We start from the raw sequence: 14,384 nt of genomic DNA, 5'->3' as shown, positions 1-14,384 counted from the left end.
TTTATTTTCATTGTAATTGCTTTGGGATTTTCACTGTCACCAACAGGGACCTGTCGAGCAATATGATATCGGAGCTACCACCCCACATTTTCAAAGACCTGAAATGTCTACAGAAACTGTAAGTTCTTCTTCTCACCCCCGTCATCAGAGTTAAATGGCAACATCTTGAGTTTCCAAAATAATAACATCCTGATGCTTCTTTCCTCCTCCCTTCTAATGGTACAAAAGGAATCTGTCGTCCAATCCTCTTTTGTATCTCCACAAGAGCCAGTTTGGAAGTCTTAAACAACTTCAGTCTTTGTAAGTGAAATGTAACAGTATGTTGATTGTGATGTTAGTGGGTTGCTTTACTCAGAACCACCTTTATTTATAAATGAGTGTTTGGCACACAGGAGGGCTTTTACTGTGAGCATGCATTGTCAGACAGTTGTGAATATCATGGTTATCGAATGACAAACAGAATCTCATTTTTTACCATTCAGTGTATAAAGACCATTTCTGGGTTTGAAGCTACACACAGCTCCTTCCTGAAAACAGGATTCTCATGGAAAAATCTCATCTACGGTTCTCACAAAGATTTAAATTTGCAATAGTTTCATCACTAAGTAGTTGGTTAAAAAAATTTTTTTAAGACTTCTCTACTTTTTCCCTTTCTTCTTTCCTACAGCAATCTACTTGATATCAATCTGCAGAGCATGCTTTTTACTTTTCAAACAGTAAATAAAAATTACTCCACAAATATGAACATTCTGACAAATAGCAGTGTTTTACAATTTCAAATGTACTAGATTTCAAATGGTGCCAAGAACTCTGCCAGTTAGTCCTAAAACCTCAACAATTCCTTTCCTATAAACAGCCACTGTTGATCAAAGCTTTTCTTTGTCCCCCACAAAGGACATACTACCTTACCTGATCTCAGCCAAAAGCTTTTCTTCATTTAATTCCAAAAACCATTCCTTAATACCACTTTTTATTCTTGATAAATAGTTTTCTATTGGAAATTAATAGAAGATTTAGATTCTCTCTCAGTAGGTATTAGTGAACATCCAGTGATGAAAAAGTCTTGGTTCCTGCTCTCAAGAAGCTAGAATATTAAACACATATATGTATATATATATATGTGTATATATGTATATATATGTGTATATATATATGTATATATGTGTGTGTGTGTATATATATAGGAATCATATGCTTATATGTATATATGTGTGTGTGTGTATATATATATATATATATATATGCTCCCCTGGTGGCTCAGACTGTAAAGAATCGTCCTGCAATGGACCTGAGTTCGATCCCTGGGTTGGGAACGTTCCCTGGAGAAGGGAATGACTACCCATTCCTGTATACTTGCCTAGAGAATTCCGCAGACAGAGGAGCCTGGTGGGCTATAGTCCATGAGGTCGCAAAGAGTCAGACACAACCAAGCAACTAACATGATGATGATAATATATATGTATTACATATATATATAATATATATATATGTATATATAATACATTATTCTTAAGTATAAGAAAAAGGCCTGAGGATGTGGACCAAATGATTTTCCCTTCACTCACCACATACTGAATTCTAAAAACCAAAATATTATTACACATCCCGCCTTTCTGAAAGATAATTCAAAGTAGTAATTTACTACTTTGTAAATTTATTCCATATGTCTCTTTCTTCTTTTCTTTTCTTTCTTTATTGCTTCATTTCCTATTCTCTAAAGATTCATTTACACATTTATTTTACAAACATTTATTGGCCAACATAATCATAGCACGGTCTTGGGCACTCAGTATACAGTAGCCTCTGCTCTTTTGAAAACTACAGGGCATTCACCAAATAATCACATAACCTGTGTAATGGTGAAGCTATGATAAGTCCAAAAGAAAGCTAGAGATCAAAAGAAAGAAAAGAGAGAAAAATTCTTTAAAAAGGACTCCAGAGTTTTCTGTAGGAAGGGCCCTGTTCAGGAGTAATAGTTGTTCCCCAAGTCTCATTTCTGACCATTAAAGTCCTCAATGAGCAATGGACAACTTGGAACCTTGTCAAGAAATCCTTATTCTGATTTGCCCAAAAGAAACTGAATGAGAATCGCGCATTTTTCAAAATAAGCCTTAAAAGGAATAGGTTTCTGTCTTCCTAGATTATCCTCTTTCTACCTACATTTCCTGAGAACATGAAGACTCCTCTAAATCATGTCATCCTAAAGAGTCTTCAAAGAATCCACATTTAAAGAAGCTTCTGGATAAATGAGGAGTGTTGGGGGTTACCATTGGAGCCCCCTGAGGACGTTTTATGAGGCTGGAGGAGTGAAAGGAATTATGCTTCCCACTGTGGTCTGAGAAAGCAATTGCCCTGAATCAGAGTTCCTCTTACCACTCTCATGGTTTTCCACCTTGAAGACACATAGGCCAGGAAGAAATGACTCTATTTAAATCTGGTTTCTGACAAAACTCACTTAGGTAATGTTCTCAGGTTGAAAATATCAGCCCCTATTTGAAATCCTGTAACTCATATTATTTGGTTTATGAGATCAAGCTACAGAGCCAATTTCACAATCAGACAAATCACAGCTGCAATTTTTACATCAAAAAAATGAATGAAAGTGTTTTATTAGAAGGTAGTTCTGCATGTGAAAGTGACAAAATCAACTCCAAGTTATGGGAGGCATAAATAGAAATGGCAATTTTCTAAAATGGTTTATTGAAAAATTTTCATCCTATTTTGAATTGATAACAGAAGATTTTGAAGCATGGTTTTTAAGATTGACAAAGAAAACAATGATTAAAAAGTTAAACCCTAAAATCAAGAAACCTATTGTGCCTATTTTCCAGAGACCTGGAAAGGATAGAGATTCCGAATATAAACACATGGATGTTTCAACCCATGAAGAATCTTTCCTACATGTATGTATGTATGAAAGAACAGAGAAGAAAATATGGTGAAATGTTACAGATGCTCTAGTGTAAACTGTCTAATGTATCACTGCAATGTGTTTTTATGCAAGAAAAAGTCTTTTTTATTGAGAACTTTTTAATTTTGTCACCTTTGGTCCCTGTTCAAATAGAGTTCAATATTATGATGTGCCGACATGAATGACACTTCTCTCTGGAAACACGCTGTTTATCCAATTGAGGCCCAATAAGAGATCAGGGTACCAGAATGCCACATATTACACAAGATGAAGTCACTGGCTAATGGTACTCAAGAGACCTGGAAACATTAATTCACCTCACATGAGTGAGCAGTCGGCCACTCTAAGATTTGAGCCCTTAGGAAGAAAGATGCTATATAAATTCCAGGTGTTGTTTCTGTTACTGAGTGCACTGCAAAATGGAGGTAATTCATCTTTATAGTAGTTTTTGATAAGTCACGTTAATATATTTGGCTAAAGTGCACTGTGTAAGTTGTGTTAATATATGTGTATATGACATGATCATTTCTTTATCAACTGTGTAACCTATATGTTCTGATTTCAAAAATTAACCCTTGTCATCCACAACAATAGGGAGGATTCGATGTAAGATATCAAGTTGGGTGCAGCAAGTGGCTGAAATGGTTAGTGTGAAGGTGCACTTTGGGGAGAACATTTTGTTTATGTTTATGCAGCAGGACTGATTACCCAAAGACAAGTATTCGATGTACATCCAAATGGTTTTCATAACTTCTCCTTCTGTGGCTCCAGTAGATAAATATTTAATGAGGCTAGCGTTTCCTTGTTGCGGGCAGAATGTGAGGTCTTCTTAGAAAAGAGAAATTAAACCTTTGTAGAATTTGATGGAGAAGCAGCTGCTTTAAATGTGAACCTTGGGTTGAGGTCAAGAAGGACCCAACAATTAACAGAAAGTGTGTGAACGTGGTTCCTTCCCTACTAAGGGACCTAGTGATTCTCCTTTCATCTTCCTTGTCCATCGTTTATTGAAATACCTCCACCTGCCCACCTGCCCTGGTCACAGCGGGCAGAGAGGCTGGACCACTGCTATTTGAGGACTGGGGTACCTGACACAGCCAGAGCTAAACCATTCATCTGCTTGTCTAACACATGTGTGTGCCCAGGGCCTCCCTCAGGCCAGGGGGAACACAGGGATCAGCAGGAGAGAGAAGAATCTGCCCCATGGAGCTTCCATGGAGCTTCGGGAGCCAGAAAGTAAACTAGGAAACAAATAAATGATGAAGAAATGCTGGGAAGGAAAGTATTGCGAGTTCAAGGGATGGAGGAAGGGAATGTGGATGGTTCCCCCAGAAGTCAGAGATGTGACAGTCAAGCAGTCCTGAATGGAGGGAGGCAATTCTGGGGGGAGGTTCTTGCAGGCAGAGGGAAAAGCAAAAGCAGCACACTGAAAAGAAGGTGAACCTGCTTGTCTGAGAATCAGAAGAAAGCCCACGTGTCTGGGTGGAGGGAACATGGTCAGGAAGTGGTGAAATGATCAGGGTAGCCAGGGGTCCAATCACAGGAGGCCTGGAAGCCAGGCAAAGTAAAGCTTTCTTTAACGTGCTAGTTTAGCAAAATTGAATGAACAGATAAAAAAAAAAGAAAAGATTAGATGAGAAAGGAAGCGAAAGAAATGGTAAATGAATACAAAAATAGAACGGGTTTTATGGGAGAAAATCCTAAAAATAACATGTTTGGAGAATGACCTTAAATCCAAATGACCTCCCCAGTTTAAACCCTTGAAGATTGCACACACTTAGATCATAAACACACCAATCACAGATGAGCCTGTATTTTCCTCTCGAAATGGTTTAAGTCCTTCCAGGCCCTGACCAGGAATCTGTGTAGCTGCTTCTCCTACTCGCTACCATGAGACTGAATTTTCCTAGTCTCACGGACCCTCCCTTCCTGCCCCTACCAGGGAAAAGAAGGCTAGTTTAAGGGAATAGACTTAAAAGTAAGTATGTTTTTAGTGAGAATCTTAACATCCCAAACCCAAGCCCCTGAAGGTTTGTTAAATATCAGTTTCACAATGGCCATCAACTTCTTATAACACCCCCAGAGAACCACCCAATGTGGCAGGGAAAATTAGAGCCCTGGAGACTTCCCATTCTCACGTCCTTGCCACAGATCCCGTGTTCTTCAGGTTCTTCACCTTAAAGGAAGAACACTGCCTAGAGTAAAGTAATACTGAATGAAGAACTCTGTCCTCCCATAATCACCACTAAACAAAAATAACCGAGCCTAGTGAAGCTGCACACCTTCCACAGCTGCAGCCCCAGAGAGGACTGCACCTGTCATCTCTGTGTCATTGCTGTTAAGTGACTCTTTTTTCCCTTTGACTTTAGTTATTTCAAAAACTTTCGATACTGCTCCTATGCTCCCCATGTCCGAATATGTATGCCCTTGACTGACGGCATTTCTTCATTTGAGGACCTCTTGGCTAACAATATCCTCAGAGTATTTGTCTGGGTTATAGCTTTCATAACCTGCTTTGGAAATCTTTTTGTCATTGGCATGAGATCTTTCATTAAAGCTGAAAACACGACTCACGCTACGTCCATCAAAATCCTTTGCTGTAAGTATATTTCCCGTGTAAATGGATTAAGGGTATCTTCAGTGTGCTGTGCTCTAGATTACATCAGCCTTCAGCAAATGGCATTTAATATGAGTTACATATTCTGGGAAATTTTTTTTTTAAGTATGAAAGTCCTATTGTTCTCTTTGGTTACCCTGTTCTGGATTGCATGAGTCTGCAGTGATTTATGTCTTGGAAATGAAGTAACAGGGAGTCAATGAGTCAAGGGATGGATTATAGAAGGACAGGTTGTAGGTTACAAAACTGTGCTTTGTTTAACCTTTAATTGCAGTAACATCCATGTTCCTCAAGCCTAGAAAATTACTCCCTTTATTAAATATGTAAGTTATATTTTTTACTGTTTAAAACCTAGATTCCCTACATGACCCTATGGACTGTAGCCCACCAGCCTCCTCTGTCCATAGGAGTCTCAATGCAAGAATACTGGAGTGGATTGCCATACCCTCCTCCAGGGAATCTTCCCGACCCAGGGATCAAACCCTGTGTCTCTTATGTCTCCTGTATTGGCAGGCAGGTTCTTTACCACTAGTGCCACCTGAGAAGCCCAGGCTCCCCACAACCCTAATTATCTCCCTACCACCACTTTTTCAAAATTATAAAGATGCAGTGCAGTACTTTAGAAATAGTACACCTTTTGAAGTCTGTTGACTCCTAAGTACTATTGTGGGTGTTTACGTTAGTTCATTTAGTACAGTATAGAGGAAGCAGATCTAATCAGAAAACGAAGACAGAGATGCTGAAACTACCGACACACACTCTGTGATTCTTCAACAGGTGCGGACTGCCTGATGGGTGTGTATTTGTTCTTCATTGGCCTTTGTGATCTAAAGTACCGTGGGCAGTATCAGAAGTACGCGCTGCTGTGGATGGAGAGCTTACAGTGCCGCCTCCTGGGCTTCCTGGCCATGCTGTCCACTGAGGTCTCTGTCCTCTTGCTCACGTACTTGACCCTGGAGAAGTTCCTGGCCGTTGTCTTTCCCTTCAGTAACATTCGTCCTGGAAAATGGCAGACCCTGGCCGTCCTCATCTGCATCTGGATTGTGGGGTTCTTAATAGCTGTGACTCCATTGTGGAAAGAGGATTATTTTGGAAACTTTTATGGGAAAAATGGAGTATGTTTCCCACTTTATTATGACCAAACAGAAGATATTGGAAGCAAAGGGTATTCTCTTGGAATTTTCCTAGGTAACTTATTTCTCATTTCCTGGACAAACATCATTTTGATAGAAGTACCTCAAATTTCAGTAAAGCCATATTTGTCCATTTCAGAAAGTAAGCAAATATAGTTAAGACTGTCTCCTTTTTTTAAAGGAAAGTTCTTGCTGCATATTTATAAGTTTTTATTTAAATTTTTATTAAAAGATTTAGTATTAAAAACAAAAACATACTGTCAGGATCTCCAAATGATCTTTTTTATTATCTGTGAGACCCTTTGATTTTATGTTCATACACAATGACAATGATCTGGAAGAATTCCAGTTCACTGCCATGTCCTGTGACCCTTCCAAGTTATTTGAACTCATTTTTTCAAAGTCTAGATATGAGCCAAATAAATAATAATAACAAAATTCTTGAAATTCACTAGCAGGAGATTATTTGAGTGGAAATGCCAGAAAGGTTTATTGCCTTTCATAAATGCAGCCCTAGAGTCAGCAACAGAAGGGTGCTTTTCCATTTCCTTAATTCTCCCTAATTTGTTAGAAAAGAAAACCCAACTTTTTCTATTACAAGTGAATGAGAAGTTTAGCCCCTAAAGATTAAAAAAATGTTTTATATTGTCTAATAGGTATCTCTCTTGTTTAGCACTAAGGCCATCTCCATGTTCTGTCTTTAACCAGGGCTGTATCATCAATTCAGTTCCCCCTTCGCATCTGGTCCCCTCATCTAAGGAAGAAATAAGCTCTGTCATCCTTTCTTTTTCATCAAATGTTTTTTCTTCAAAATATGCCTCTGACTTCTCTTTCTTTCAGTCTCTACCTGCTGCTGTCACCTTTCTTTAAAGCCTTATGACCTTCACCCTGAATTATTACATTAGTCTTTACTGGTGTTTTGGCCTCTGGGGTCTTTGCTCTCCTGTTTATCTGTTCACCACCTGAGTATCCAAAGGACTGAGCATCCTCTGCTTGGAGACCTTCAGGAACCCCCTACAACCAGGGTTAAGTTTAAATTAGTCACTTAAAAGCCCATCACAAAATGGCCCTAAGCACCAGTCCCAGCTATTCTGGTCCTATTCCTTCTCCCTCTGAAAAAGAAAACACTTTATTTGCACCATTTTAATAATACTTCTCACACACAAGCCTATTTGGTAGTTGTGTTTCATGGCTATATCATGTCTGCCGTATTGTAAGCCATTCCCAGTATAGGTGCACTTCAGGGAAAACTTCCCTCCCCAACACACGCATAGCCACACACACACACACACACTAACTACCTTATATTCATGGATTCAAAAAGGATTTATTGAGCACCTACAATAGGCCAGGCACGGTTCTGGGTACTGGAGATCAAATAGATTGGTCCCCTCAGACCTGCAGCCAGCAAGGAGGATGAAGACAAGTAAACACGTCCTCGTGTCACCGGCTGACAGAAGCCAGGAAGGAGGAGTGCAGACTGTCCTAGGAGCCCAAGACCTGAGGACCGGGGAAGGCACCCCAGGAAAAATTAGCCCAAACGGAGGCCCAAAGCATGAGGATACACGGGCCAAGTGAAGGCAGACATTGTGTTCCAGGAGTCAGAGACCCGCAGCCAGGGAACAGGCCCAGATACAGGGCAAAAGAAGCTTGTGTGGCTGGATCTTGTGGTGGAGGTGTGGGGTGGTTGACAGGGTTTAGCACACGCGCGCACACACACGCACACACACATAAATATCATCTGCATTTACACAGCTTATGTGTGAGACATGGAGATAGTTTTGCTTAAAAATAAGAATTATAGTTTTTAAATAATTTTTAAATTTTAGAATATGTTTAGATTTAGAGAAAAGTTGCAAAGACAGTACAGTTTCCTGTATTCCAGACATGCCTCACCAGATCCCACTGTTGTTAACATCTCACATTCCTATGGTGTTTCCAGAACATACACTTCTGAACCTTTCTATAGGTCTGTTTTCAGGATTTGTACCAGAGAAACATCTTTTACAGTCTTTTTTTTTAATTCTTTCTGATAGCAGACCTAAGATCAACCAATATTGTGAAATCCAATTGTATGGCTTTGTAATGAGATTCCATGCGAAATGTTTTGGATAAAAACAATGAAACACCATGAATTTATAGTATTTTTCCCTAGACTTTACTAGTCTTACATACAATCTACTCAGATGGACGTTTTAAAACAACTTTGAAATTATATGGATATTTTACATTCACTATAAGGAATAAGATGAGCACTCAGGATTTTTATGGTAGCAAGAATATAACAAAGTGACCAAAAAGTCACTATCGTGGGATAAGTGACTCTAAAGCAGTAATTCATATAGTTGACTTTTTAGTTTTTCTCTTACTCTTCTTTTTTCTAAAACAGTCTAAAGAGTTCTGAATTTTGGTTTAGATTACTGTGGACAATCTGAAGGAAAATAAAGATTTTCTTTTGTCCTAGGTATTATTTTTATTTAAGACCAATAAACATGAGAAATAATGTTTCTGATGCTATTATCTTCTTGATATCCCAAGGTTGTCTTAATCATATTTATAAGATAAAGGAATAGGGCATATTGATTTTTTGATATGTACATGTGATTACAGTAATCCCTTAAGGTTTGAATTTGCAGAGAGATAAAAAATGAAGTAGCCTTTTTCCTGCTTTAAAAAAGCTACAGATTACTTCATGATAGACCTAGATCTGAATTTCAAAGTCTATAATTCTTGGTAATGTGTTTATGTATTTGAAATATCTTTTTGATCTGGCGAACCCAGTGCCTTTATTCCAGTTTATAGCCGTGAGTTCAGGGTTTTACCTGATTACCACTTGGCTAATACAAAGAATGGTTCTTGGAAAAGGCACCATACCAAACATCTAAGTAATACAGTATTTCTGCTGTTGATGTATACACCCGAGATGTTAAGAGCTGTGCTTTTCCCAACAGGTGTGAACTTGCTGGCTTTCCTCATCATTGTGTTTTCCTATACTGTCATGTTCTGTTCCATTCAAAAAACTGCCCTGCAGACCTCAGATGTGAGGAGTCACATGGGAAGAGAGGTGGCTGTCGCGAACCGTTTCTTTTTTATAGTGTTCTCTGAAGCCATCTGCTGGATTCCTGTATTTGTAATTAAAATTCTTTCCCTCTCCCGGGTGGAAATACCAGGTCAGTCCCTTCTATGATTCCCAAGCACGTTGTGTCTTCTTTCGTCCTCTGTTTGATGAGGCCAGAATACAGGGTCTTACGTGTAGTGAATTCTCCACAAATCCCTACAGCTTGAGTTATGATTTCCTCAGTGTTTATATAAGCATATATATACATATATAAATAAAATATATTATATATTACATATATATATTTATATAAATAAAATAAATATATATGTGTATATATATAATTTTATTTGCTTTTTACTGTTCTGGCCTTCCTTGCTGTGCGGGCTTTTCTCTAGTTGTGGCGAGTGGGGGCTCCTCTCGAGTTGCGGTGCACGGGTTTCTCGTTGCAGTGGCTTCTCTTGTTGCAGAGCATGGGCTCTAGGACGTGTGGACTCAGCAGTTGCAGTCCATGGGCTCCAGAGCACAGGCTTAATAGCTTTGGTGCATGGACCTAGCTGCTCTGCAACATGTGGGATCTTTCCAGACCAGAAATCGAACCCATGTCTCCTGCACTGGCAGGCGGATTCTTTAGCACTGAGCCACCAGGGAAGCCCTCCTCAGTGTTCTATAATCAGTATGTTAAGATAGGAATTGGATAATGGTGTAACCCTGACTAGAATAATAAAACACAGGAGATAGAGAAAAACTACATCTTAGTGCCTCACTTCCACCTGAGCTAGATAGTGGTGCTTCACCAAGGGTACGTAAAACAGAACAAAATATTTATGCCCAGGTTCCAGCCTGCCTCTGAATTCAGTCTATAGGGACCAAGGCCTAGGTATGGATATTTTAGAAAAGATGCCCCTGTGATTCTGAGGTGCACCCCTTGGTTAAGAACCACTAGTCTGTTTCATGGCCCTGGCCATGTGGTTGTCACACTGGGCCCGGTGGATGGCTAAGTAACAAACGTGTGTGTGTATGCTTAGTCGCTGTCATGTCCAACTCTTGCAACCCCACAGACTATGGCTTCCCAGGCTCTTCTGTCCATGGGATTCTCCAGGCAAGAATACTGGAGGGGGTTGCCGTTTCCTTCTCCAGGGATCTTCCTCTTGCATTGCAGGCAGACTCTTTAAGTAAAAAACTCCTGCAACTATTTATGTCCCTCTGGCTTGTCAGATGTCTCACAAATGCCACACAACCTATCAGCTTAGTCTTATCCCTTTAACCTATCAGCTTAGTCTCACGACAAGGTTTTCTGATAGTAGGGGTTGTGGTAGTTCATTAGTTGCTAAGTTCTATCCGAGTCTTTTGGGACCCTATGGTAGGGTAAGTAGCCCATCAGGCTCCTCTCTCCATGGGACTTCCCAGGCAAGAATACTGGAGTGGGTTGCATTTTCCTTCTCCAGGGGAACTTCCCAACCCAGGGATGGAACCTGCATCTCCTGCTTTGCAGGCAGATTCTTTACCACTGAGCCACCAGGGAAGCCTGATAGCAGGGGTAGTAATCGTCATTCTCAGAGAAAGTCTAAGACATTTCAGACCATGATAGGGAACCAGATCAGGAAGAAATTACTATGAAACATTATTGGGCCACACACTAGTCTTTCTCTACATTTTATAGTTCAGCAGTTTGAGGTTTGTCTTGAATGCCGCAGTGGAACCAGGAGAGAAGTCTTTACCACACTTGACTAAGCCTCTCCTTCCTCGCCCAACTTCCCATGGTGTTGGGAAAACTTAAACCCACCCCTTCCCCACCCTCCAAGAACTGTGGGGTCTTCTCCACCATGACAGGTGGCCAATAGTACCTGGGCTCAGCCACAAAGGTAAGCCGGCTTCAGCCCTCCCATCTCAGTCCTGAGATGATCTAACCTTACATCACCGAGTGACCCTGAGACTAACGGGACACCTCATTCCTGATCACAGCTTCCTTTAAGGACTCAATAGACAAAAAAACCCAAAAAAACAAAAACGGCTTTTCTTCCATCACATACTGTTTGTATCTAATTTTTTAAAAAATTAAGAACAAGTAATATATAGTAATATAAAACTTCATTGAATCAATCTAAGATATGCTAAATACAAATGTTTTTCTTTCATATTCTTTCCAGTTAAAAAGAAATAAGGAAAAGAAAGAGAAGACGGGATGAAAAAAGGAGAGGCAAACATAGAAAAAGGAGAAGGGAGAGGTCAAAGGGAAGGAGGAAAGGGCAGATAAGTAGTCAGAGAAGAGATGGAAAGCAAACCAGAAGAAGAACAGAAAGGATGTAGGGAAGAGCGGGACTAAGAGAAGAGCAAGCAACAGTGTGTGAAGGATAAGAAACTGCGGGGTGGGGAAGCAAGGGGTTGCAGTCACAAAGGAGTGGGAGAGGAGAAGGCAGGATGCTGGTCCCCCGAGATGACAGTTCTCTGACTCTGAAGATAGGGGAGGAGGCGGCAGAGTGTGGTGGGTCTGGAGAACCGCAGGGCTTAGTGCTGAAAAGGGACGTCCGCAGAGCCGGCCCAGCTCCCGGCCATCAGTCATGTAAGTTATCATCAGCCCCTTTCACAGATAAGGCAGTTGAGGTCTGGGGAGCTTAGTGATTTGCCCATAGTCTCAGAGCTAAGAAGTGCAAGCCTAGCGTTAGGCTCTATTTGAGGAGGAAAACACATTTCATCCTAACCAAGTAAATGATGTAGTCGGCCCATCATACCTCTGCATTCCAAATCCATGGATTCAACCAACCACACACCGAAAGTATTGGGGGAAAATTTTCCAGAAATTTCCAAAGAACAAAACTTGAATTTGCCTTGTGCTAGCAAATATTTGCATAGTATTTACATTGTGTTTATAACTCTTTACATGCAAGTACATTGTACTAGGTATTATAAGTAATATAGAGATGATTTAAAGGGAGGATGTACATAAGTTACATGCAAATGCTATGCCATTTTTTATAAGGGACTTAAGAATCTGCTGATTTTGGTATATGTCCCACCGTGGATATCAAGGGACAACTAAATTCAGAAAATGCTCTGTCATCCAAAATATCTCCTCCCTTTTTGTGAAACATTTCCCTTATATTCTATTAGCCTTTGAAAGGCTTCACACAGAAGGAGTTCACTGAGTTTGGAGATATATATTTTTTGCTCCTCAGATCTTCTGACTCCATTCTGAATATAATAGTATAAGGCAGGAAGATCTTCAGGACTGAAATTTAGACCAAGTTCAGCTGACTAAACCAGAAGATTCCTGGACATTGTCCAATTAATTGCTTATTTTCCTATTTTTCTATAAGGAAAGGCAATAGAAACTAGAAAAGTACGTATCAATTTATAGTTTATAAAGTGTTTTCACATAATGTTTCCTCCCATATTGATTTACGACAAATACAGAGTAGTTACTAAAACTCAGAAAAGTTCATGTAGGACCTTGAATCCGGAGCTCCTATGCTCTTCTGGCAAAGAGATTTTCCATAAGGTCAGAGAAGACTTGGATGGAACAGGTAGCCCTCTCAAAAACGGCATTAACTATAGCATGTAATGTGTTTTGTGTGTATTAAATCTTCACCTTTCTTTCACGTTTCGTTTCCTTCTCCAGACACAATCACCTCCTGGGTCGTCATTTTTTTCCTTCCAGTAAACAGTGCCTTGAACCCAATCCTCTACACTCTCACAACCAGCTTTTTCAAGGACAAGTTGAAACAGCTGCTGCACAAACATAGGAGAAAATCAATTTTCAAAACTAAAAAAAAAAGCGTGTCTACTTCCATCGTGTGGGCGGATGACTCCTCCGCACTTAAACCTGGGGCTTTGAGCAAAATAAACCTCGAGGACAATATAGTGAAACCAATTTCCTAGTCATGGTTTTGGAGCACTGGGCTTCAAAGGGACTACCTGAAAAAGCACAGCGTTTGGAAGATGACGCCTGCAACGCTTTTCATCTTTACTGAGAGCAAAACTTGACTGCACTGGGAGCATAGTAGGAGGGTGTCAGGCATGACGTTCCAATGGCAGCCGTGGTGTTTACCACCTGAGGACTGTACCTGAGGGTCTCCTCACCCCGACATACCTGCGAGGCACTAATGGACCCATAAATAGCAGGCTGATGGGCAGTGGATCTCTATCTCGGCAGCACGGCCAGCCTACCAGTGGATGCCCACCCGTTGGCCCTGCACAGTCTGCTCTTAAATTGAGTTGCGCTGTCATTAAATAAAAACATTCATGACATCTAATTCTAGCGTGGCCATAATCGCATTAAGCCTAAATCGCTTTCCTTGCTTTTTCAACGTCAAATGAATCCATCAGCATCCTGCTGAAGTGATAGCAAAAGGACTTCTGAGATGTCCACTCACCTCAAGTCCTCCCTAAGGAGGCCAGTGGAGCGGCAGCTTTGAAAGCAGAACTTTGCACAAGGCTCGAAGTCTAATATATGACCAGAGGGGCGTGCTGACTATTCACCTGGTACCGTTCACCTTTCTGGCTTGTATGTGATGTCAGAAGAGCTGCTCTCTCAAAATATTTTTCTTAAGGTTGCCCATACCACAGAGGAAAATTGGGCATTACAACTGCCAAAAACTATATTTCCATATGTTTTAAAATATAATTTCTCTAGAGCATCATCCCTATTGCTGGCAAGTTCTGCCTTCA

At 40.3% G+C, this 14,384-nt stretch overlaps 1 protein-coding gene across 1 annotated transcript in view; it reads left to right on the top strand.

Annotated features, from left to right (window-relative positions):
* Window positions 1-13,595, top strand: part of RXFP2 (relaxin family peptide receptor 2) — a 96,390-nt gene extending 82,795 nt beyond the window's left edge. The window contains exons 12-18 of the mRNA XM_055543119.1: window positions 47-118; window positions 229-300; window positions 2,832-2,903; window positions 5,278-5,507; window positions 6,303-6,713; window positions 9,610-9,828; window positions 13,336-13,595. Coding sequence (XP_055399094.1) covers window positions 47-118; window positions 229-300; window positions 2,832-2,903; window positions 5,278-5,507; window positions 6,303-6,713; window positions 9,610-9,828; window positions 13,336-13,595 — 1,336 coding nt within the window. The remainder of the gene's footprint in view (window positions 1-46; window positions 119-228; window positions 301-2,831; window positions 2,904-5,277; window positions 5,508-6,302; window positions 6,714-9,609; window positions 9,829-13,335) is intronic.
* The last annotated feature ends 789 nt before the right edge of the window (window positions 13,596-14,384 follow it).

This window comes from Bubalus kerabau, chromosome 12, assembly GCF_029407905.1.
Source record: "Bubalus kerabau isolate K-KA32 ecotype Philippines breed swamp buffalo chromosome 12, PCC_UOA_SB_1v2, whole genome shotgun sequence".
NCBI classification, from domain to species: domain Eukaryota; kingdom Metazoa; phylum Chordata; class Mammalia; order Artiodactyla; family Bovidae; genus Bubalus; species Bubalus kerabau.
Note: the sequence above shows the minus strand (reverse complement) of the source record. Positions and strands in the feature narration are given on the sequence as shown.